Below are 26,382 nucleotides of genomic sequence, written 5' to 3'. Positions count from 1 at the left end.
AGCTTGGATGATAAATCTCTGTTACTTATTCTGAAATCTACATGAAGGAACTTGTTTTGTAAATGAAAAATTGGTCTTCACATGAACCTCTGTACACCAAGTCACCTCTCAGGGAAAACATCCAGGAAGATGACCCTCAGGTTCCTTTAGCTTGTTTATAAATATTATATGAAAGCAAATTTTTCCCTAAAGAGCTCTATTTCATATGCATTCAATTTTTGCAGCTGGTACTGGGATTTAGGATATACTCTCATTCTTTGCCTCCCCTCCCATCTGTCCCAACAAAATACAAGCCTGAGGTCAGTGCCAGCTCATCAGTGCTTGGCAGTGGCTCCTGCAGGCGGGGGCGGAAGTGGCTGCAAGAAGGCAGAGAAGGAAGACACTGCCAGCACCCACAGCTCCAGGGGGCCGCCCCCAGATCTCATTTCAGTGCCAGTCTCTGGAGCCACCCAGAACACAGTCCTCACCCAAGGCCTCTCGAAATTGAGGAGCAACGAACAAATGTGGTACCTCTAAACTTTCCTACAAGGTCTAAAATCTCATACCAAAAACAAATCTGTGCTACCAAATTTATTTTGAGATGTTTATGTCTTGACTCCAAATGCCATGCTAGTGCAGAAGGATAAATAAAGGCCATTTCAGTTACTAGTGTGTAAACTAAAATTCTAAATAAAATTTTAGGACACAGAATGTACCAATATGGAAAGATTATTCACCACAATCAAGAAAGACTAACTCAAGGAAGGTCAGCCTGGTATTTATCCATTCAGCCACCAATCCATCTGCTTATACATCCACCTACCCATCCTTCTATGTATCTTCCCATTCACTCATCCATCCACCTTCCCATGCCTCCATCCATCCATGCATCCATGTATCCATCCATCCACTTACCCTCCCATCTATCCATCCATCTATCCACCCACTCACCCTCCCTTTCATCCATCCATCCACTTGTCCATCCATCCATCCATCCATCCATCCATCCATCCTCCCACCCACCCACCCACTTACTTTTCCATTCGTCCATCCAACCACTTACCCTCCCATCCATCCAACCATTTATTGAGCACGTAATCTGTGCAGGAATTATGTCAGGTACAGGGTACTGAGAAATGAAAAAAGTAAAATCCCGTCTTCCAGGAGCCAACAGTCCAGCCTAGCAGACAGCAAGGAATAGTGAAGGTGTACCAATACCTCCGTGATGTGAGTTTAAGAATCACTGTCCCCCTGCCAAACCATCCCAGTCTGAAGAGGTTAGCACATTCATGGGGCAGTGGATGTCCATGTTCAAGGTAAACTCTTACAGATGGATTGACTGAACCAGAAGGTGTGCACGGCTGTCAGCCTTCAGTTGCATGGTGCCAAGCAACCCTCCAGACAGGTTTCTCAAAAAGCCCTCCAGTCAGGTTTTGCCAAATGCCCCTCTTCTGTGCCACCCACAGGGTGACAGCTCCCTCTTCATCTTAAAGGCTTTCACATCTGTCATGAACGTAAAGCCTGATCAGCTCAAGGGTAGGATGACACTTCCTGAGAGAGCTGACAGCAGGTAGAAGTGGTTACTATAAAGGTAGAATGGAGAAGCAGGGACATTTCTCCCAGGGATAGGGACTGAACTGTGCCCCACAAAATCAATGTGCTGAAGCCGTAACTCTTAGTATCTCAGAATGTGACTGTATTGGAAGACAGGGCCTTAGAAGAAGTAATTAAGGTAAAATTAGGTAATTAGGGCCATTGGGGAGGGCTCTGATCCAATAGGACTGGGGTCCTTATAAGAAGAAATGATACAAAAATGCGTAGAGGGAAGACCTTGTGAGGACACAGGGAGAAGACGGCATCTACAAGCCTAGGAGAGAGGCCCCAGGAGGAACCAGCCCTGCTCACACATTGCTCTGGAACTTCCAGCCTCTAGGACTGTGGGAGAATCCACTTCTGTTGTTTGAGCCCCCCAGTCTTGGAGAGTTTGTTATGGCCACACTAGGAAACAGACCCAGCATTCAAGGGGCCCCAGGTCAGCAGGAGAGAGCATTTCCCCAAAGCAGGCTCCAGCTGGCTATGATGCCTGAGCTTGTGGGTCTGAGGCGAAGCCTCTGATGGCAGTGGGGGTGGGGGGCGGTGGGCTGTTCAGGACAGAAGAGCTGGAGGGAAGCAAACGTGCTGGGTCTGCTCCCTCAGGTTCAGTTCTATTTTAGCTCAAACACCACCTGTTTCTCCCATAACCCAGCCAGAAGTCACTTTGTTCTCTCTCCTCTGAGCTTCTGAAGCATCATGCAACTTAAAAAAAAAGTATCATCACTTCAATCTGCCCTACTTGTCTTTATATTAACATAGGATCTTGAACGTCACAAAAAATGTTATCTCTATTTGGTTCATATGAGCAACAACAAAAAAAAATAATTCCAATCTCAACATTCTTTTGTTATCCAAACAAATACAATACATACTTTTTGTTATGCATCGATTATCAGAGCAGCACTTCATATGATTTACACAGACATGTTTACGTTATTTTAAACTTATGCAAAACATTGGGTATCTTCAAACCTTTGTATTCTAGATTTTCTTTTTGGTGGGCAAAGAACAATCCCTTGCCTGAACTTTGACTTCTATTATTCTCCATTGAAATTTTTCAAGTGTATTCTTTCTTGCTGGTCCTTCGGAAATTAAAGAGTCTCTGAAAAAAGTTGAAAACAACTTTTCAACCTACATATTCTCAAATTTCATCGCGCCTCACCACTCAAAAAAAAAACCGCACCCAACAATTCTGAAAATTGCTGGGTTGGTAGCTCAAAAGCAGAGAGTTTCTGGAACTAATTTCTTTGGAGTGGTTATGCAGTCTGCTGGGAGACATGGCCTTGATGAATGAAGCATGGGGCCCCGCTTCCTCTCGACCCTTTCAGTATCGACAGTGCCATTCACTCACTCACACATAGCCTGCACGTGACAGCTGTTCAGGGCGACCCCCTCCATGCACAGCAGAGCTATACACTCTCACCAGCACGGGTGCCCTCCGCACAGATGATACGCTCGTGGCATCGGGCAGAGCAAGGCCCGCATGTGCAGAGCCCATCGAGCACTGCCCGCGACGCACCGCACGGCCGGCCTCAACGGCCTGGGAGCTGGCTTGGAAAACAGACTGCAGCTGGTGCTCGGCACGTGACCTACTTGGAATCCACAGTTGTAAAGCTCTAATTGTGCTTCTCAGACACAGCTAAATTCTGTAGGTGGATTATTCGTCGGCCTTTCTGACCCACGCATTCTTGGTTTCAGCCTCAGAGTCTGTTAAGTAACTGAAGAGACTTCCTACACAAGCACACACACAATATCAGTCCTGTCGTTGCAGAGTCACATAAATATTTGATCCCCTTGTAGAAGGCTAACAGCCCTGTTTAAGGCCAAATGAAATAAAACCCTATGACATGAGGCTCTTGAAAGCAAACTTTTAAATTGGTAATTTCTGCAACAGAACCTTGAGTTTTGAGGTCAGTGTTTAATGTGAATGTCACGGCAATCACACAAGATTCTCAAGGCGACAGAAAAATCCACACCCGGTGACCCTGTTGTGCATTTACTCCCATCCCTCCATCCGCCTTTTTAAAACAAGATTGCACCACATCTTCTGCAGAGTCGCACACTCTCCTCCTGCCCTCCTCATGTGATGAAGGGGAAGATTATACTATTTTTTTTTTTTTTTGAGACAGGGTCTCGCTCTGTTGCCCAGGCTGGAGTGCAGTGGTGTGATCCCCATTCACTGCAACATCCACTTCCCAGGTTCAAGCGATTCTCGTGCTTGAACAAGGAGCCCAGCCTCCAGCGTAGCTGGGACTACAGGCATCTGCCACCACACCTGGCTAATTTTTTTTTTTTCTATTTTTAGTAGAGATGGGATCTCACCATGTTGCCCAGGCTGGTCTTGAACTCCTGGGCTCAAGCGATTCACCTGCCTCAGCCTCCCAAAGTGCTGGGAATACAGGTGTGAACCACCATGCCCGGTCCAGATTAAACTATGTATTTAATCTAACCCTGTCCTTGCCTCAACTAAGCGGCTATGGGGCACATTCTGGAATTATGGCACAAAATGCTCTAATCTCCTGCTGCTGCCACAGTTCCTGCAGATGCTTGCAGGCTCTCTTTGGGAGTTGACTAACTCGATTTCTATTTTAAAGCTCAAAATTAAATCATTAACTAGGTCCAATTTAGGAAGGCCTGCCCTGTTCCGTTCTTACTAACAATCCTTAGAGGCAACTCTGATTTCCAGGCCGCGGCTAGGCACACAGCTGTGTGCTAGATAGCTAAAGCTGCCCTTCCATAAGGCGCTCTGTGCAAAGCGTGCAGCTCCAGTATGTTAAACTGGACTTCTCATTATGTCTCCATAAGCGGTCTCACCGTGCGGAAAACACGATAGCCATTTTAAGAACCAAAAAATGTCACCGCCGTGTAAGAAGGCCTCCCCACCCTGGGATGTGTCTCTGGGCAGGGCTGCAGGGTGCACAAGCTCTGCCCAGACCTCCAGTACATCAGGGATGACGGAAATCACACCAGATTTCAGCCGCTTTGGGTTTGGCAAAAGCCAGACATCTAGCCATGTTAACCAAGCACCCACCCACCGTACAGAAGCCCACCCTCAGACGCCTCTTCAGTAACTCTGAATCCAAATTTCACCCACCTCGGCGTGGACTGTCCCTCCTCGGCCCGGACTGCGGAGGGACGCTCTTCTCTGGGCTCGCCAGGGTCCCCTGCCTGCCTTCGCAGTTCGACAGAAGCTTCCTGCAAAGGGCAACATAATGAGACACCAAGTCCTCAAGCTGCCTTCCTCAGGACATCTGTGATTATGAAAGCCCTCATTTGTGGGTTTGCCTTGCCAGGGCAGTTCTACAAAGCATTTCATTGAGACGACTGAACTAAGACCCCGCGTCCACTTCTGTTCTGGGCAGGAAACAACTCCTACGTGAAGCCTGTAAAACCGTGTGGCACAATTGGCCAAAAGAAATAAAATAAAATACAGCTGGTCACAAATTACAGTGGTGAAGCCTCAAGCTCTAGTACTCGTCAGAGCCTGGGATTCTTTGCTCCTGACAGGGCAAGCATGAATTCTCAGAGGTCATGCTGAATAGCCACAAGCCAGGGTATCCAACAGTGGAAATAAACACTCAGAGCATCTATATGGATTTTCAGGGCTGGGACACCACAGAGCAAACCAGCAGCCTTCTTTCCATGCACATATTAGGTATCTTGTATTAAATTACTAGTGGTTCTTTTTTTTTTTTTTTTTTTTTTTTTGAGACAGGGTCTTGCTCTTTTGCCCAGGCTGGAGTATAGTGGTGAGAACACAGTTCACTGCAACCTGAACCTCCTGGGCACCGCCACACCTGGCTAAGTTTTTTTTCTTTTTTTTGTAGAGATAAGGTCTTGCTTTGTTGCCCAGACTGGTCTGGAACTGCTGGCCTCAAGTGATCATCCTTCCTCCGTCCTCCAAAGTGCTAGAACTGCAAATGCACCACCGCACCTACCCTGGATTCTTTTAAAAAGAAACTGCATCTATCATTGCGGAACTTTTTTTTCTTTGAGATGTGCAAGTGCAGATGTAATAGGGAGAAAAAGCTTTCAAAGGGGGTAGGTGCAAGAGAGAAAGAGACTGTTAACTTTGAAGCAGGGCTAAGAAATATGCAGTTTTCTAGAAAGCTGGACATTAACTCTCACCATCAAAACTCTCACCTTAAAAAAGTGCAATCACTTAATGTGTTTTAAATACATTTTGTCCCAGAGCAATCCTTGAAAATACTTGCAAATAAAAAACAGAATACTAAAAAACCCAAATACTATAAATATTAAACGTCATCCATCAGTGTTTGAAAAGTGGCTATTGTATGTCATTTTAAGCTTTTACATAAACCACACATTTCCATGTCAGAGGCGTTAGTTATCATTTTCCATAGTTTCTCCCTTCAAGTTCTTTGCTGAGTATGAAGGTAGGAGCAAGCTACTTAAGGGGAAACTCAGTTAAAGCCAGAGATTATGGCAACGAGAACAGGAATGAAAAATGTGGGTTTTCGGGAATATGGCACTTTAAATTGCCTTGAAGGTGTCAACTTTGTGCCCAAATACCTCTGACACAGAGGGCACTAGGAGATCTGGAAAAGGTAAATGCTCACACAGCTGGAGCTGAGTAGCCCTGGCGTCAGCCACTGCATTCTGGGTGTGTCCTGTCCTTGGGTTACGATGATGGTCAAGGGGGCTGTGGCTCCATGCTTACCTGCTTGTAGTGGTCTGTGGACGGTGAAGACCGGGACCTCCCATGAACGTGCTGCGGCCTCTCGTGTGGGTCCAGGCTCACATCCAGGATGTCATCCGCTGAGTGGCAGCGCCCAGAGCTCCTGGCCTCCAGGGGCTTCCTCTGTTCCTTCCAGGAGGCCTGATACTCTGCAAAGGTGCCGAGCCTCCGCGGCGGGTCTGACGTCCCTGCCTTCTCCGCTGCGCTGTGAGTGTTGTGGCTGTCCCCAAGGGAGGTGGTGTGTGACCAGGGCTCCGTGCCCTCATATGTGCGGCCCGCTGTCCGCGGCCTCTCTGGCTTGTCTCTTGGGATTCCGTGAAGAGCTTGCTTCTGAGCAGGCCTCTGGGGAACAGGTTTGCTCGTTTCCTCAAAAAACTTCCACCTGTCAGCAAATGTGCCCACAGTATCCTCAGATGTCCTGGGGTGCTGGTGAGGACTGTAGCCCCTCGTGAGGCCCACCTCGTTCATCTTCTCGGGTTCCGAGTAGGACTTCAGTTTCTGCTCAGCTGTGAACCGTCTCCGGCCTCCGATGCGGGGCGGGTGGGGCCCGCCACCTGTAGATGAGGGTGGCTGGGCCAGTCCTGCCTCCCAGAAGTGGGGGACAGCGTCTGGATCCCCCATCCGGTGTTCCAGTGACTCCGGGTATAGGTCTGCTGGGTTGGGGTCCAAGTCGCGGCGCTTGAAGGACGTGGCCCTCAGAACCCGGGCTTGGGCCTCTTTCAGGTGGTCTTTATAGGTGCCAGCGAGGGGTCCTTCCTGGGCGCCACCTCCTAACCCGGCCCTCCAGCGGCAGGTGGCATCCTCCGCCTCGCCTGCTGCAGTCAGAGCCACTGTGCTCCGGCTCTTCTGCAGCTTGGCTCTACGCATCTGGATTTCATTCCGCAGGGTGGTGGCAAAGCGGTCGCTTCTCCGGGTGGGCTTGCCCACGTGGGCGTCGAACGGTGGCGGTCTGGTGGTGCTGTCCTCTGGACTGCTCTCAGGCCGGCGCTTCCCCTCCTGGGTCAGGGAGTGCAACAGGGGTGTCTCCTGTGGGCAGATCCTGCTGCTCTCCCCATCTGCCCACGTGATGCTGGCTGCCAGCCTCTGGCTGGCTTTTTCTGCACGGCTGGCCCTGGGAGGCTCCTGGGCTCCCGCGGAGCAGCCCTCGGCCCCTGTGTCCAGCGGGTAACACCGTCCTGTCTCACGGGCATCTGGAGGACCCTCAGGCTGAGGTAGGTGATGGCGTGGGCTCTGGCCCACCGTGGGTGGGGGAAGACTCTCGAGGGTTCCAGGGGCCATGTCAGAAGGCCAGCATCCCGCCCAGAGCTGTGCCGCTTGCGGGCCTCCCTGCACACAGGGCCGGGGGCCCTGCCAGCCGCTCCCCAGCTTCTGGTCACAGCTGCTGAGCCCCCTCACCTGAGGAGGGCTGTCGTTCTGGAAGCTGGCAGACCCTGGCTCCTGCCCAAGGCTGTCAGCACAGAGGGGGCTGTGGTCGCTGTATAGGGGAGGGTGGCGGCCGCTATGAGGAGACTGAGGGAAGTGCACGTCTGAGCTGGACAGAGAGGCCTGCAGCCTGCTGGAAGCTCCATCCTTGGAGGGCGGCCAGCTGCCATCTGCGCGGGCCTCCCGCAGGCAGCCCGGGCCTCCTGATCCCTTCCCAAGGCTCCCTGGGTGTGCTGACCTCCAAGGCCGATCGGCGAGCTCTGGTCTCCAGTCACCACGGGGCTGAGCCTGGGTCAGGGCCGTAAAGTGCTGTGCTGCAGCCACCTCTGAGAACACAGGACCCTGGGCCTTCTCGTGGCTCTTGGTGGCAGCAAAGCTGTCACTGCGGAGAGGGGGAGGGGGAGGAGGTGGGGATGATGGTGCTTTCTTCTTTTCAGGAACATACCAGACTGGCCCAAAATTGGACCTCCCAGGGGCAACCAGCTTGGGCTCGGCATTGTACTCTGGCCTGGGGCCTTTGCCGCTGTCACTGGGGACCCTGGGCGGGAAACACCTGAGCTTCTCCTCCAAGCCCTGAGGGTCGCCTGCGGCCTGGGCCTGCCGGCCACCCTGCCTGGGAGCCTCCCAGAGGCCCACACTGTAGAGGATGTTCTCTGCGGAGGACGTGTCGACTTTGGACAAGGTGTGGTCAGGAGTGCTAGAGCTGGTTGAGAAGGAGCCGTAGGCCGAGTCGCGCTTGCTGTGGCCGCCCAGGTGGTCGATGCTGCTGTTGGACTTGGCCACCGAGAGGCGACCGGAGGGGTGGTCCAGGCTGTCAACGCTCCCCAGGGAGCTGAAGTGATCTAAGGTGCGCTGTAGGTTCGTCTGCTCCCAGGAACTGGACAGGTCGTGGGAGGAAGAACTGCAAGAATGAGAAGAAGGACAAAGCATGGTGTGCTTTAGCAATAGCAATGGCAAAAGGCAAGGCGGTGGACGCAGCTGGCCCTCCATGGAAATACCAAAACGCCAAACAGTAACTTCCCAGGGTGAAGTTGCTGAGGCTGAGGTTGCAGCTTAGCACATCTGGATTTTAGTAGAGACACGGAGAAACTGGGCACAGGCTGAAAAGACTGTGTCCTCCCTGTTACATGCCGTTTTACCAAACAGATGCCTTGCAACCCTAGCGCACATTCTCAGCCTGATGCCCAGATCGTTGGCAGGCAACGTCTGCATTTACACGTCTATGGTCAATCAACAGTTAAGCGCAGGGGTGGCCACACCACAACTCAGGTTGTTGTTGTTGATTTGGGGTTTGTTTTTTTTTTTTTTTTTTTTTTTTTTGAGACAGTCTCACTCTGTTGCCTAGGCTGGAGTGCAGAGGCGTGATCTCAGCTCACTGCAACCTTCGCCTCCTGGGTTCATGCGATTCTCCTGCCTCAGCCTCTTGAGTAGCAGGGATTATAGGTGCTTGCCACTGTGGCCAGCTAATTTTTTTGTATTTTTAGTAGAGACGGGGTTTCACCATGTTGGCCAGGCTGGTCTTGAATTCCTGACCTCAAGTGATCTGCCCGCCTCGGCCTCCCAAAGTGCTGGGATTACAGATATGAGCCACTGCACCCAGCCCAAATGGTTTTTGTATGTTTTAGGGTGGGAGAAAAAAATTAGAGGCATACTATTTCTATATCACCTGTGAAAATGATATGAAATTCAAATTTCAGTTCATAGGTGAAGCTTTACTGGAACCCAACTGTGCCCACGTGTCTGCGTATTGTCTGTGGCTGCTCTTGTGCTATGATGGCAGAGCTGAGTAACTGCAACAGAGATGTGTGGCCTGCAAAGCCAAAAACATGTACTAGCTAGCCTGTTACAGACCAGGTTTGGTGGCTCACACCTGAAATCCCAGCGCTTTGAGAGGCTAAGGCAGGAGGATCACTTGAGGCTGGAGGATCACTTGAGGACAGAGGATCACTCAAGGCCAGGAGTTTGAGACCAGCCTTACTTAGCAACATAGTGAGACCCCATCTCTATAAAGACTTTTAAAAAAATTAGCTGGATGTGGTGGTACATGCCTGTAGTCCCAGCTACTTGGAAGGCTGAGGTGGGAAGATGGCTTGAGCCTGAGAGGTTGAGGCTGCAGTGAGCTGTGACTGCGCCACTGCACTCCAGCCTGGGCAATGGAGTAAAACCCTGTTTCAAAGATGATAATAATAATAATAATAATAATAATAATAATAATAATAATAATATCACGCACTGCTGTGTTCAGCTTTCAGCTAACTGGTTACACCCTACAGAATTACTGACACTCACACCAAAAAACACAGGCTCCTAAACAGGATGGCGTCTAAGAGGATGAAATTAATGGTGAGTTGAGACATTGATTCCTCTGTAAGGTAATAACTGTGTGTGACTGAGAGCTCTCAATGGTGAAACTATTTATCCAGGATGTTAAGTGCTTTCTTTAAAGCTCAACAAAGCTGAGATGTTCACCCTTCAACAGGAAGAAGCTGTGGCTCCACTAGGTTGGGGGAGAGTGAGAATGAGAGAACCGTGTGACCAGGACAGAACACTGGAGAACAACTGGCTGTCATCTATGGGAGGGGGAGGGAGAGGACTGTTTGGGTTTCCCATCATCTTCTATAAGAACAGACCACGTATCCTCAAACCCGGGGCATGCTCCTGACTACCCACCAGTATTCTGGAAGGGATTTTTCTGCGAGATCCCAAGTCCAAGGAGATCTAGAGAACTCTGAGCACTGTTTCCACACAGATGTGGGCAGTGTGCATGTTTCTTTCATTAAGAGACTGCCAAATGGGCTTAATGGAGATCTCATCACCTTAAGTCACTTCAGAATAAAATAAAAGGCCCACTGTTCACTTAAGTGTTACTACTCAGTTGAGAATCTGTGTTTTTTTTTTTTTCCCCAAAAAATACACTGGGCTCTAAATACCATCATCTTTTGTCACTTTAGGGGTAATGTTATATTTCAGTTGTCTTTCCTTCGTGTCATATAAATCTTTACCTTGCAATTTTACAGACTAGTATTTTTTTTTCTTTTCTTTTTTTTTTTTTTTTAAGAGATGAGGTCTTGCTCTGTTGCCCAGACTAGAGTGCGGTGGTGCAATCATAGCTCACTGCAGCCTCGAACTCCTGGGCTTCAGTGATCCTACTGCCTCAGTCTCCTGAGTAGCTGGGACTACAGGTGTGCACACAATGCCCAGCTGATTTTCTTTTATTTTTAATAGAGATGGGGTCTTGCTGTGTTGTCCTGGGTGGTCTTGAACTCAAGCAATCTTCCCACCTTAGCTTCCCAAAGTGTTGGGATTATGGACATGAACCACTGCGCCCAGCCAAGACCAGTATTTATTAACAGCCAAAAACTGAGTGGTTACATTAGCTCCAAACACAGACACATACCTGCGCGCGCACACACACACACACACCAAACATGCTCACTCATACACACTCACATACACATATACATGTGCACACACATGCACATACAAGCAAACAGATGCACATGCACACATACAGGCACACACGAATACAGACACATGAACACACACATACAAGGACACACACACACAAACATGTAGAAATACACATGCACACTCACACCCCCCACACACACTGACACCCGTAAACACACACAGATACACACACACACTCACACAAGCAGGGAGACATCCACACACGCACACCAAAACCAGACTATCTGCTGTCACCGCCATCCTCTTAACAGGAGACTAGTGAGGATACTGCCACTAACTCCAAGAGGGTTGAGGAGAGGCTACCAAAGATTAAAGAACCTCTTGGGAGCTTTTACAAGATACACCTGCCGCCCCATATATATCTCCTGCCTTCCAGTCCATGTGTAAAACCCTGGAAAGGAGAGGGGTGCCGTGGACGCCACCCCACCGGCTCAGAACCCTACTACCTGGCATCCCACCTGGCCAATCCCAAAGGAGCTTGGCTGAAACCCAAGTCCTATGCTCCCCTTCTTGCTCATGCCTTGTCTTGCCATTTCATTTTGTGTCACACGCTTGCCGGTTCAGTCAAAAACTCAGAGCACTCCAACTGTGATTATGTGTCGGTGGCCCAGTCTCATCAGAAACATCAAAATCATTCTGCAGTCAGGAGTGCACTCCCTGCAGAAGGCCGAACAAACCTGGCATCCTGGACGGGAATGGGTGCCTACCTCGTGTGGTGTCGGCCGGACCAGGAAGGACAGCCGCTGGTGGAGGTGAACGGGGAGGCTGCTAGCTCAGGGTGGCTGTCGGAGAACTTGGTGGCATGCCAGGAGTGAGGCCTCCAGCCCAGCTCGCTCCTCCTAGAAAAGAACGCAGGGGAGGTGGGGGGTCAGGGACTGCACACAGCGCTCACCCTCGTGCCAAACAGTGCAGGGGGCTCAGGGACCGCACACAGGGCACACACTCATGCCAAACAGTGCAGGGGGCTTCAGGACCGCACACAGCGCACGTGCGCTGTGCCAAACAGTGCAGGGGGCTCGGGACTGCACACAGCACGTGTGCGCTTGTGCCAAACGAACAGTGCAGGGGACTTGCAGACCGTACACAGCATGTGCACTCTCGTGCCAAACAGTGCAGGGGGCTCGAGGACCGCACTCAGCGCACGTGTGCTCGTGCCAAACAGTGCAGGGGGCTCGGGGACCACACGCAGCGCATGCACGGCTCGAGCCAAACAGTGCAGGGGGTTCAGGGAATGTGCACAGCGCGCACGCTAGTGCCAAACAGTGCAGAGACTGACACTGGTCACAGCAACTCAGGCAGGCGCACCGCACCATGTTCAGGGGTTGCCCGCTGAATCCAAACCCACACCTTCTTTTTAGATTTTTGTTCACCACCCATTTGCCCTAACACAGAGTGGGAATCACAGGCTCTAGATGTGCAGCAGCCCTTATCTTTATTTTCATTTTATTTTTGAGACAGAGTCTCACTTTGTCGACCAGGCTGGAGTGCAATGGCATGATCTTGGCTCACTGCAACCTGGGCCTCCCAGGTTCAAGCGATTCTCCTGCCTTAGCCTCCCAAGTAGCTGGGATTACAGGCGCTCACCACCACGCCCAGCTAATTTCTGTATTTTTAGTAGAGACCAGGTTTTACCATGTTGGCCAGGCTGGTCTTGAACTCCTGACCTCAAGTGATCCACTCACCTTGGCCTCCCAAAGTACTGGGATTACAGGTGTGAGCCACCACACCCGGCCAGCCCTTATCTCTAACATGTGTTCCTCCATAAATATGGACAACTGTTAACTTGTCAATTTAAAATCTTACAAATGCAAAAATAAAGAACATTTATTCTAAATAAGTAAGCAAATTTTGCCCTCTCCGTGCCCCAATATGAACACAAACAGAATCTCCTATCTTTTGCTGGAGAAAAGGTATATGGGTCCCCCAGGTGGCTGGGTCAGAGTTCAGACAGCTTATCTGTGTCTATTTACCTAGGTAACAAAGTAAAGACAGCCACCTTCTGGTTAACTAAGACTAGTAGCCGCATCTTCCCCTGAGCCTGTTAGTCAACCAAAGATCCCCCCAGGGAGTCATGACAACCCACATCAAAAGGCTAGAGTCCCTTCAGCCAGGGCTCCTGAACATGGAGGAGCTTTCCTGGGCTCCCCCCCCACAGTCCCCACCATCCCATGTGTGGCTTCTTAGTGTCTTGGCCACATCTGCCCAGATGTGATGAGGTGTGTCTGGTTAGAAATCCCGATGGATGTCAGTAATGCAATAGGGCCTCCAGGGGAACACTGCCGGGCGTGAGATCCTCCTCCCCAGCTCACTTCTCCAGCCTCATGGTAGGAAGCCAGCTTTACATTTCTCTAATTTGGGACAGAACTGACAGCTGATAGCCCAATCAAGAATGGAGAACGAGCTCAAGTGGGCCTCTTTAAATACTTTGTGGAGATCAGATGTTTTTCCCAGCAGGCAAAAACATTAAAGAATATTACGCAATAAAGAACATTTTACAAAATAAAACTGAAAAGCATTTATAACACAAACCTTTCGATGACTCAGATCATTTTAACGAGGAAAAGTATACGGGTGGCAAAATGTGGAACATGCTGACTTTATGATAGTTTCCCAGGAACCAAAGAGAAAGTATAAAAGACAAATTCCGCACCCCATGGAAGGAAAGCAATTGTAAAACCCAGACTGTACCTCATGGAATTTCTCAAAATCCTCGTAAGGAAGGTTCTGGCCATGTGAATTTCATTTTCAGCTGGCTTTCTCTGTGCTATGACATCCACAACTTCTTTCATCTTCCTTTATAGTTAATTAATGAAGAAAATAAACTAGACTGACTGAAACTGGAGGAAAGGGGAGAAAAAGAGAAGGCTAGGAAAAGAAAACGTCTGACACTCAAGACGGCGCTAGTTCAACCCTGCTACGGGAATAACTGGGCTACTAGCTGGTTTAGAGGGTCAGCAGTTCTCCATGGGTACAATAAAAGTTCTCCCAGATAAACTATCATCAGCAAGCACATATAAGAATATTAGCAACAGATTTTGTTCTCACAAAGTATGCAAGCAAATGGCCGGGTGCTGTGGCTCACACCTGTAATCCCAGCACTTTGTGAGGCTGCCGTGGGAGGATTGCTTTCGGCCAGGAGTTTGAGATCAGCCTAGGTAGCATAGCAGGACCCCATCGCTGCACAAAATTTAAAAATCAGCCGGGCGTGGGGGCGCACATCTGTGGTTGCAGCTACTAGGGAGAATGAGGTGGGAGGATGATTTGAGCCCAAGAGGTTGAGGCTGTAGTGAGCCGTGTTTGCGCTACTGCACTCCAGCCTGGGGGACGGAGCAAGACTCTGTCTTTTAAAAAATATATACGTGTGATAGATTATGAGGAATCCAGTGACCTTGCCATGCCATGGCATGAGGAAGCCCAAGTGAGCCACGCGGATAAGGCCGTATGGCAAGCGACACCAGGCAGCCCCAGCTGTCGCCCAACCTCCTGGCCCCACGCACCAGACACAGGAGAGAAGGAGGTCATTTGCACGTATGGCCCCTGCAGAGGCAACGTGGAAAAAGACTGAGGAACCCAGCCGGCAGCCAGAACCACGGCCCAAAGCTTCTGGGCATCTGCTGCCGCTCAAGCCAGCCCTGCGGAAGGCCCCTGTCATGGGGGAAGGGAGAGAGTGAGTCGCAGCTGTGCCCTGCCTCTATTCCTAGCTTTGGCCCTGGAAAGATGCACATCAATACCGGGTGTAGCCACTGACGAGTCAAGAGGGAGGAGGGAAGTCACTTATCCTTATTCATAAGCGGTTAATTTATTCAAAGTGACAAAATCCAAAGTTCAGTTCCTTGGTCATTCTGGCCACATTGTGAGTGCTCGATGGCCACATGTGGGTAGTGGCTACTGCATGGGCAGCACAGATATGGAACATCTGCAGCCCTGCAGCTGGAGCACTGCCTTAGAGATGTAGTAACCCCATCTCATCTGCATGGCAGGAATGCTGCTACCCCCCTGCGACTGTCTGCTGCCCGCAACCCTAGCACAGTGACTGTTTACACCGCCTCCCTCCCCAACCCTTCCATAACGTGCAGATAACTACCTTTTGGAGATTTTCTAGAGCATATTTTTAAATATTGAAATAGCCAGCCCTAACACATAGCATGCTTCTGAATACCTCCGTATAGGCCAATTGCTTTGTGCTCAATTTTACAACTAGAAATTCTATTTGACACCACTAATTTTGGGGCAACTTTTCACGCAGCAAAGATGAACAAAATGGAGAGTAATCATCTTAAATCTGCTTTTAAAAATATAATAATTTTTGTTTTTTATTTTTTGTAGAGGTCTTGCTATGTTGCCCCCGCTGGTCTCAAACTCCTGGCCTCAAGCAACTCTCCTGCCTCAGCCTCCGAAAGCACTGAGATTACAGGCATGCGCCACCATGCTCAGCCTGAAATCTGCTTCTGAAAATATCCAGGAAGTATCTTCCTCCCCATGTACACAAAGCTTCAGTTTGCAGAACTGTTTCAAAGAAAATGAATCATCCCCATGCACCGATTCCTTAAATCCAAGTATGAAGAGAAATTAGCCCTTTAGCTTGGTCAGTTACATCAGGGAGACAGCAGCTTGGTGCTAACATTAACCTAAACCAGCAGTTAGCCAAAAAACCCAAAATACATCTCAACCTTCCACTGGCCTCAGGCTAAAATAAGAATTAATTGAGTGTTGCAAATGAATAAGGCAGTGACCACAGAAGCCTTCTAGCAGCTGAGAGGGCTAAACAATCCCGTTCCTGGACCAAAATGTCATTCTGTTGAAATCTGAATATGTTTTAAAACAAAATTGTAATAATAATATCATTTCAGATTTACTTTTACCTTAGATGTTTATTCTATGATGATGATATTCAGCTTATATCTAATACAGACTTTAAGAGCTGGCCATTTAGTCAAAACGTATACTGTTCCATGGCTGGAAGAATGGACAAACAAAATGTGGTCCAGCCATACAATGGGATATTACTTGTCAATAAAAAGGAAATTTTGACATATGCTACAACATGGAAGAACCTTGGGGACGGTATGCTACGTGACATTAGACAGTTACAAAAGGACAAATACTGTATGATTCAACTTATATGAGGTACCTGATTCGTCAAAATCATGAATGCAGAAAGTAGAATGGTGGTTGCCAGGGGGTAGGGGAGGGGAGACTGAGAAGTTGCTGTTTAATGCATATAGAGCCTCTGTTTTGCAAGATGAAACAAGTTTCTGGAGATTGGTTGTATGATGTGAATACACTTAATGCTACTGAACATTACAATGGTTAGCATGGTAAATTTTATGTGTATTTTACAGTAATTATCAACAACAACAAAAACCCAAAGTGTATACTGTGCATCTCCTATAGCTATGGGACATCCCTGTGGATGTGTCCATCGGCGGGGACAAAAAGATACAGGGTTGAGGTCAAAATGCAGGCCAGGGAAAGAGGAAGACAGGAGAGTCCGAACAGGGGCGTCACAGCCAGGGAGGGTGATGGCATGGAAGAGGGCTTCCCACGGACGGGAATGCATGTGCAGAAGGCAGCTTGGGTGGGAGTTGTCGGAGGCAGGCAGGGAACCTGGCATGGAAGTGAGACTTCCACGCCTTCATAAAACGCATCTTACCTGGTTTATTCCTGCACAAGCCACACACTCTTTCAAAACTGTCTGAAGAGAATGAGCAATGCTGTACGAGGCAATGAAAAAATGAAAACAAACCCAGAAGCTCCTTTTTAAAAAGATAATATACAGATATATGTGTTCTTATATATGACACTGTCAGCAGTTCTGATATGAATTGTGGCTTTTTTTTCTTTGACAGGCTCTCCCTCTGCCACCCAGGCTGGAGTACAGTGACGCAATCATGGCTCACTGCAGCCTCGACCTCCTGGGCTCAAGTGATCCTCCCGCCTCAGCCTCTTGAGTAGCTGGGACCACAGACACACACCATCACACCCAGCTAACGTTTTGTATAATGACAGATGGGGTATCCTTATGTTGCCCAGGCTGGTCTCACACTCCTGGGCTCAAGAAATCTGCCTGCCTCGGCCTTTCAAAGTGCTGGGATTACAGGCGTAAGCCCCTGTACCTGGCCTAGGGATATTTTTTTAAATAAGCAAATGAAGACACACAGTGAAAAGAGTTACACTCTTTCTGCTTTAACTGAAGATATCTTGGTTACTATGGACAGTGAAAATTTACTAAAATATATATGCTTTTTTTCTCAAGTCTTCTGAATTTCCTGGTGCATAATGAATGTATTTGGGGATCAAGCCGGGGTCAGACTGGTTTCTGTTTGTTGGCACCTCTGAAACGGCTGGATTGGTGTTGATAAGGAGATGGTGGGGAGGACCTTCAGCCCCTACATGCTGGTTGCTCAATCACAGACCCGTGGAGTTGGGGATAGAGTGCTCTGGCGCCACCTAGAGCCCGCCTACACTCCCGGTCCATCTGGCTGAGTTTCAAGGGCTCCCAGAAGGACTTGAGTAGACTGAAGGCTGTGGTGTTTCCTCCTGCACAAGCCACGCACTCTTTAAACGCTTTAAACCACCTTGTCCCTAGAACCGTGGGTCTCATGTGCAGGAGAGACATGTTTCTGTGTATTCCCTTTCATCCCGCAGACTTGACGAGCGCCTTTCTTTCCCCAGTCAGCCTGGTTTTGTGATCATTCTCCCAAGCCATTATCATTTAAAATTTTTATTTATTTAATTCAAAAATGTTTTAAAGAGATGAGGTCTCATCATGTCACCCAGGCTGGTCTTGAACTCCTGGGCTCAAGCAATCCTCCCACCTCGGCCTCCCAAAGTGCTGGGATTACAGGCATGAGCCACCACACCCGGCCCAGGCCATTATCATTCTTCCAAAACATAATGTTTAGTCAATGCATACTATTCCTTTCATATAACAAAACACCATGGTATTGACAATACCGAGTTTTCTGGCACTCCAGATGGAACTATTCATTCTAATGGTGGGTTCCCCTGAAATCCCTTCCCACAGATTGTACACCAAACTTCATTGAAACTTACTTCAATTTTTTAGAGTAATTTTATATGCTAGGTAGTGTTTTGGGTTTTTTTTTTTTTTTTTTTTTTAAAGGACAGGGTTTAGATCACAAATACAAAAAAAATGCTAGGATGTCATTGAACATTAAGAACAACAGCTGTATGTCTGAGCCCAGGAGTTCAAGACTGCAGTGAGCTATTATTGCACCACTGTTCTTCTGCCTGGGTGACAGAGCAAGACTCCATCTCTAAAAAAAAAGAAAGAACAACAGATTAGATATCAAATATCCTGTTTTATTTTTAAAAGGAATTATCACAATAACTGCTTCAATGAAATCTTTATTATTCACAAAGAACAGAATTCCTTCCCTTCCCTCAAACTAAAAAAAAAAAGAAAGAAAAAAAAAAGAAAAAAAAAATCACGAGTGTTGGGTTATTTTCCTAACCTTTTAGAAGAAAGCAAAGAAGCACCACCTCCCAAGACAAATAGTTTGTGCTTTGTGCCCCCAGCTAACTAAGCACACAGTAAGAGCACTGGCTGGAGGCCAAGGCAGAGTCTGGGAGGGGAGGCGCCTTGGCCTGCTGGAGGCCCACCTGGTCACCCTGCCTGGAAACTGCGATGGGGGGGCGGGGGTGGTGGTGGTATTATATACGTGGGGGGGCTTTTGGCCTACACTGGGAGCTGAGGAACGTTTTGTAGGAAAACAGATAAATAATGGTTTCTAAGGGCTTCTTGGAGATAAGGAAGAGCAGGGTTTGAAAGAAGAGTCTGCAGTTGGAAAGGCCTTGCAGATACCGGGCCAGGATGGGAAGCCCTGGAAACAGTCTGGGGGCCTCAGGGACTGTGACAAGCTTCCTGATGTCAGACCCCAGGGTCTGGGGAGAGGGGAATTTACCTAGCAACTGCTCACACTCTTCTAACCCTTTAAACAAAAACCACCTCTCTGCAAACATCAAATGAACCCCAGCTCTGACTCTGCTTCCTTCCTTTTCCTGCCAATCCTCCGGAAGGCTTCTTCCTCTCCCAGTCTGCCTGCACCTCCTGCCAGATCAGTCTCCCTGCATGCAACACAGCCCTAGCCAGGTCTTGCCCTCACTCTAGAACCATCAGCTGCTCTGAGTTTCCACAAAAGGAAGTCCATGCTCCTAGGTTCTCTGTGGTCTAGTCTAGGGGTTCTCAGAGCATGCTCCCTGGGCCAGCAGTGTCTGTAGCATCTAGGGTCTTGGCAGATAAAGCAAATTCTCATTTCCCCAAGACCAAGGAAGTCTGGGCTGCAGTGGGCCAGGAGTGTCTGCACCACCTGAGCAGCTCTGTGTGAGCCGCTGGGTGCTGGCCCCATCCTACGTTTCCACCTCCCTCTCCCAAGCCTCCCCCTCTACTGTTCTCACTAGAACTTCCAGCTACGGCTTCCAGCTTTGGAGCACCTGGTATGGCTGGCAGACGTTTATATCTGCCTCTCAAAACTGGCTCAGCTACAAAGGATGGCTCCGCTGGCCTGTCCTCAGCAAAGACTTTCCTGGATCGACTTCCACCCTTCCTTCCTCTCTGAGTCCGCACTTGTGAGAGCTCTTCAGCCCACTCAGCTGCAAGCTCCTGGAAGGCGGGACCTAAAGGAATGATTTTAACTACGTGGTGGGAGTGCTTCTCACATACATCACATGAGTGTATACAAGTACGCCAGAGCACTCTAGAAATGGTTAACTCTGCATGTATTTTCTATAAGAAAAGTCGTCCCCCAAAGGCACTGTGGGAAGATTTATACGCAGCGTCTTTGCCGGGGCAGTAGTGTGGGCAATGCCTGCGTGAATGGTGACATCATGTCTGATAAAGTCTATGGTCCTAGGAGATAAGAGGCAAGTAGTTCCTGCTTTTAAACATGAAGAGAACTGAGGCAAGATAAAAATTCCCAAATGGCCTAAGTAGCTGAAACTGAGACATCAGAGCCTCATTGTAAGCAAACGCCAGGGCCCAGCAGCAGCATTCACGTGGGGTGAGAGCCCCAGAGTTGCTCTCCACCCGGCCAGCCTGCATGCCTCACCCCTAGCAAGAGTGTGCCCCGCCTCTGGCCTCGACCTCTGGTGTTCAACCTGGGTCCTATGGCAGAAAAGACTTCGGAGGAATGCCACAGAAGCCACAGGCAGAACCGAGTGGCACAGAACAGAGGAGTGGAGCAGACCCGAATGACTTGTTTTTCCCATTAACCTTTGTAATGTTCATTTCTGTAAACCCATTACTGTTGGAAAGAAAAGGAAAAAAAAAGACGATCGCTGTCCCAGTATCCAAACCCCTTGTGTTCAACCATATATATGCCCCAAGTGTCAAATCATCATTTCATTCAGCTTGATGTTTTAAAAAGGGCACTCACACAATTTCCTGGCTATGTTTCAAGAGAATGAATTTGTTGGCAAAGAAACTCAGCACATTCAAGTGTGCGGTCATTAATATGACTCGTTTTATATAGCCCTAAGGATGAACACCACAGATACAAGAAAAAAGACACAAAAAGTTCAACTTGTTGAGTCAACATATCGGTATACACATGGCAAAAGCCATACCAAAAAAAAAAAAAAAAAAAAGCAACAAGAGATTGCAGACTGCTGTTCTCTAAAAGCTATGCTACGTATAAAGCGTTCCAGCCATGTAAATAGATGCAAAGGGAAAGGAAAGAGATTTCAAGAAACAATCTCCCCTAGCCCTTTCTGGAGTTCTGCCCACTAGATCTCAGCAAACAATATCCCCACCTAGCCCTTTCTGATGTTCTGCTCATTACATAAAGCCCATAATAATTTACTGTATTTTTACTCAATTTGTCCTCAAATTCCCTTCCCAGAGCCCATGGTTATTCAAGGTACTAGAAGAGTTAAGAAGATATTCTTCATAGAAAAACAAAAACCAAGGTATAGAGAAGAGATACGAGGTTTAGGGAAAGTAACCAATAAAAGAGACTTTAAGAGTCACGGCGCAGCAAAGAAACATTGAGTCCGGACCATGAAAAGAGATGAAACTCAGCGGCAAAATTGGGGAGGCAGGGGGAGGAAGGTCCACGAATTCCTCTGAATGCAGTTACAGGCACTACCACCACAGGTGAACTGAATGTGGCAGTAGTGAAATGCTATTACAACTAAATAACATTTCTCCAAAGGAAGCTTGTGCTTTTATTCCAAACTTTTTACAGATCCTACATACATTCAGAGAACTATTAAATACCACTGCACATGTGGTCACTATGGTAAGCCAGACGTCCACTCACATGGGATCGACATATGCCGAGTGGCTGATAAAAATCTTCCCTTATTTGATCACTTATCATCTCACCGAGAGGGTGGGAGGCATCCTTTTCTTTGCAAGGGCATTGACCCAGAGAACTTTCCTCTGTGTCTTTACATTTAATAAACCACCATGTCATTGTTGGCAAATCAAAGTAGTGAAATCACTGAAGAAAGATCTGATTCCTTCCTCTTTTTTGTCATTTACTACAGCTGCAGACCAATGACCTTGCTTTCCCTATTACTAAAGGCAAGCACACCCACAACCAGCAGAGTAAATGGTACAACTACCCTCCGTGGTGCAGAGAACTGTTGCTACCTGCCCTGTCCATGACGATGGCTACCTTACCAAAACATGGTCTGGATGTCGGAACTACTCGAGTTATTTAATCAGCCCATTTCACATCCCCATCAATGCTGTCATGACTACCATTCAGCAAATCCTTCTGAGCACTCTCCTTAAACATGCCACTCCATTCCATTCAAAAGGCCTTTGGACTCTAACTGCCACAAACAGGCTTTCTTTAGCAATAAAACGAAGTTATCAGGCAACTATTCTAAATGGTTTTTATGAGGATTTGGTTCTAAAAGTACCTTGAGATAGCCAAGACATAGGAACGCATCTTGCAGTTGGGGACAGGAGGGGTGTGAGTGTGTGTGGGTGGGAGGGAGACATGGGATGAAGTTGTTTTCATTATGGAGCATTTTCTTTGTGTGAATAAATTAGCAAGTGACATGAAAACGAACAAACAACAACAACAAAAAACAGGCTTTTGTTACAGATAAGGTATGCCCCTCACTTTGTAGAAAGGGCCAAGGCTATGTCGGGTACTTCATTTCTTCCCCCAGACTCTCCCACCTTGGAACCAATGGGTATTAGTGGTAACCGGGCTTGAGGTGACAGTGCTAAGAAGAGACGACATTTACTCCGCCTTTATGACCTGCCTGGCAGCCATCGCTCATGGCTCTGCCAATATCACCTCTCCCTGCCCCTTGGCAACACACTGAAAGCACGTTCGTCTCCATCTGGACAAAGCGGCCAGTGCAGGGCAGAGCATGCCACAGCGTGCCAGTGCCGCCACAGCCAAGGACGGGATGGACAGAGAGGGGACCCACTCAGTGTGCTCCATGTGGGACGGACAGACCCTCTGGGGATGTCTCAACCTGCAAAGGCCTCATCTACCCGTCCTTTAGGGGTGACTGCAAGGGTGAGTGGCACACTGGACAGAAGCCACATGTGGGCTTCCTGCCCTGCCAAGCCCACTAAGAGGTCAGCACGTGATCCCAGGGGCCCGTGGTGTCTGCTGGGCTGCTGCCTCTCGCAGGACACTACCTCCCAGACGACAGACACCAAGACCTGTCCCCAGATCCCTGCGCCCTCAAGTCTCAAGAGAGGACATTCCCAGGGTCTGCTCTCAAAATCTCACCAGAACACTCTTCTTTCCAAGCCAATAGCAAACTGAGAATTCAATCAGTGTAGATCAACCTTTTCTCCTAAAGCTCAGGGCTTTCAATTTGGTGGATCTCATTAGAGCTGCTCCGTTTTTAAAAATAAAAGTCTACGTCATTTGCAGGACCAATAAAAAAATAAAAGTCATTTAAACTTCATTGTTAATGCTAATGCTAACTTCTCAATTCCTCAAACCTCAAAATAAACTTAACCTGTACAGTGTGGATCCCACCGCATAGCACATACACAAAAATAAGCTAAACATTCTCTGTAAGTCTTCCTATATTAGAAACCATCACTATTTGCAAACATTGATTCATCTGATTAAATTACCTAAACCACACACTAAGGCAAAACCCCAACAGAAGTAACTTTCCCCAAAATAAAACAATTCTGATCTATGTGGTCTTCTTTTTTCTCCTGATTTTACTTAATAAAAACAATAAGCTGGCCGGGTGCAGTGGCTCACGCCTGTAATCCCAACACTTTGGCAGGCCAAGTGGGGCAGATCTCTTGAGGCCAGGAGTTCAAGACCAGCCTGGCCAACATGGCGAAACCCCATCCCTACTAAAAATACAAAAATTAGCCAGGTGTGGTGGCACACGCCTGTAGTCCCAGCTACTGGGGAGGCTGAGGCACGAGAATTGCTTGAACCCGGGAGGTGAAGGTTGCAGTGAGCCAAGATCTTGCCACTGCACTCCAGCAACAGGAGACTCTGTCTCAAAAAAATAGAAAAAATAAAATTAAATAAAAAAAATAAAAACAATAAGCTGGGCATGGTGGCATGCATCTGTAGTCCCAGCTACTCAGTAGGCTGAGGCAAGAGGATCACTTGAGCCCAGGAGTTTGAGGCTGCAGTGAGCTATGATTGTGCCTGTCAGTAGCCACCGCACTCCAGCCTCGGCAACAGAGCGAGATTTCATCCTTCCTTCCTCCCATCCTCCCTCCCTCCCTCTCTCCCTTCTTTCCTTCACTCATAATAAAATAAATGAAATAAAAACAATAATGGAAAATAGCCCAAACCAGTCAGGGTCTCCTTTGTTTTAACAAGAAAATAAGCTCAGTAGCAAATAGCCATTAGCCCCCAAATGCTCACAGAATAGAAATACCCACTCATGAATCACAGATAAAGACATCAGACAGCCTCGAAGGCATGGCTTTCACCTGACGTCCTCCAGTGTCCCCACTAAGGAGCATGCCCTCCATCTGACCACGCACCATTTCTGCCTCAGGAGTAGTTCTGGAGGGGGTGGGGTGCTGGGGGAGTGGGGTGGGGGTGTAAACCTGCTGAAGTCTTAGGCGGCCCCTTACTGCTGCCACCGTTGCGAGTAGCAGCTCCCGGAACATCTGTGCTAATCAACCTTGGGGCTGCAGGGCCACCTGCTCCAGGACAGCTCCAAGGAGCCAGCAGCAGAGGGGGGCACAGCACAATGTGGGCTTGGAGCAGCAGTCAGGGCACCTTGGCAATGCCCAAGAGAGGACGCATGTTTTAAGAAACTCGCTCCTAGCAAACATGAGAGCTGTCCCTCGACATGCAGCCTCTTCTCTTCAAATGCAGGACCACACCACATGGTCTCGCAAACCCTTGCAGCCTGATGCAGAAAACCCTTCCGTCTGCTGCTAAGCTGCTCCTGAATGCAAGCTTAGTGGATGTAATTAGATTCACAAGAGGGTTTAGGGCTGCCAGCAAAGAGGCAGGAAGTGACATGAATCAACTCTAGCCACGATTTGGCCCCCACAAAATGACTCGCAACACATGACCGGTTCAAGAAAAACTGCCCAGAGTGGGGTCCATGACAAGGTAGCAGGCGGATTTGCCGTAAACAAAACTAATATTATAATGCATATTTGGGGAAAAGTCCAAAAGGGTAATTGCAAAGCTTTAGAAAATAATTTATGATGTGATATTTAAAAGAAATTTTCCCTAGAGTGTTTGAAATTATAGGTGCTTTTTAGAAGCTGAACTTAACAGCCATTTGCCTCTGAAGGGAGAAAAATGGATAACTCTGTCCCCAGAGCTGTTAACGCAGATTTCAGAGAGAAGACAGCAACAGGCGACAGCCACGGTCCCTAGCACCGAGTGGATAGGATGAGCCCAGCTAAGCTAGGAGCCGCCGTCCCCTTCTCGGTCCTTCCCCTCTCCCAACCCTGCTCTCTCTCCTCCGGAGCAGCTTGAGGGCATCAGGCAGACCTCCCTTTTGCACTAACCCAACTGGGCTAAGTTAATGAGGAAAATGCAAAAGGGCCACCCAGTTTCTGGCCTTAACCTTCCCAAGAACTTGTGCTTAAGGCCAGCAAGTGGTAGATCCGCTGCTAACGCCCAGCGAAATAGCCTGTGGCTCTGTGTGAAGATTTCGGAGCCCAAATCCATTCAAGACCTGCCCAGGACTCTCCAGGGTTGGGCCTGGGCACCTAGGAAAACAGTGCAGCGGAAAAAAACTGGACACACACACACACATAATAAAAGGCTACACATCTGCCCTGAACTTTCCCGCAAGGAGCACTTCTCCAGCCAAGTAGAGACAGAACAACAAACCGCCTGGGAAGAAAGAGAAAAGCAAAACTGCCAGCCTCAGCCTCTCCTCCTGACCTAACCGACAGATCTGACTCCCGGGCAGCACCCCTTCCCTGACATCTCGGGCCGTGTATGCCACCTGGACCTCACAAGGAAGAACATACATGCACTTGGTAGGGCTGACTGTTACACATTCTTTGTCTCCAGCTCCCCCCACCAGCGAGAGGAAGCGCTGGCCCTCATTTGTCTGCGGAGATAGTGATCCGCCTGTCTCCTCCGGCATCGCATCGCTTTCCCAGCACCAGCTTCTCAACGCTCACAAGGTCCGAGTTGCCCATGCCTGTGAAACAAGATGCCACCGCTTTGTGAAAGTGGCCCATCGCAATCCTATCCTGGCTGCCTGGTCCCCTGGTCCCCACACACACAAAGATAAAACGAGCCTACAAAATAAGACGTGTAGCAGCTGTCACTACAGGGAGGGGAGTTTATCCATGAACCACTATTCAAATGAGTTTAAAAAACCATGGAGAGGCCAGGTGCCATGGCTCACGCCTGTAATTCCAGCACTTTGGGAAGATCGCTGGAGCCCAAGAGTTCGAGGCTGCAGTGAGCTATGACTGCACCACTGCACTCCAGCCTAGGCAAAAGAGCGGGAACCTGTCTCTAACAAACGAAAAACCAGTGCTTTACACTGAGATCTATGTACCTCTTTCCCTCATGACATTTTTGCAGATGGGGGCAGACAATTGCAACAAGTCAAACAAGGTTTGGGCAAGCTAGTTTACCATTTGATCATGCTTTTAAGCAGAGCAATATAGAATATGAATATGTTGGTGTCTCAATCTATGAACTACCTGCAGAGTTCTTTTCATGAACTAGCCACTTGTAAGGGTACACGCGCCATCCTGGAGCTCTACATAAAATGCTAGAAAATGCTACCTAATCCATAGAGAC

At 48.5% G+C, this 26,382-nt stretch overlaps 1 protein-coding gene across 2 annotated transcripts in view; it reads right to left on the bottom strand.

Moving 5' to 3' along the window:
• SHROOM2 (shroom family member 2) overlaps window positions 1–26,382 on the bottom strand; it is a 163,662-nt gene that overhangs the window by 46,149 nt on the left and 91,131 nt on the right. For both annotated transcript variants that reach the window (XM_055268190.1, XM_063634948.1), the window contains exons 3-5: window positions 11,872–12,003; window positions 6,254–8,594; window positions 4,667–4,767 (exon numbers count right to left, since the gene is read on the bottom strand). In XM_055268190.1, coding sequence (XP_055124165.1) covers window positions 4,667–4,767; window positions 6,254–8,594; window positions 11,872–12,003 — 2,574 coding nt within the window. The remainder of the gene's footprint in view (window positions 1–4,666; window positions 4,768–6,253; window positions 8,595–11,871; window positions 12,004–26,382) is intronic.

Source organism: Symphalangus syndactylus, chromosome X (genome assembly GCF_028878055.3).
Source record: "Symphalangus syndactylus isolate Jambi chromosome X, NHGRI_mSymSyn1-v2.1_pri, whole genome shotgun sequence".
NCBI classification, from domain to species: domain Eukaryota; kingdom Metazoa; phylum Chordata; class Mammalia; order Primates; family Hylobatidae; genus Symphalangus; species Symphalangus syndactylus.
Note: the sequence above shows the minus strand (reverse complement) of the source record. Positions and strands in the feature narration are given on the sequence as shown.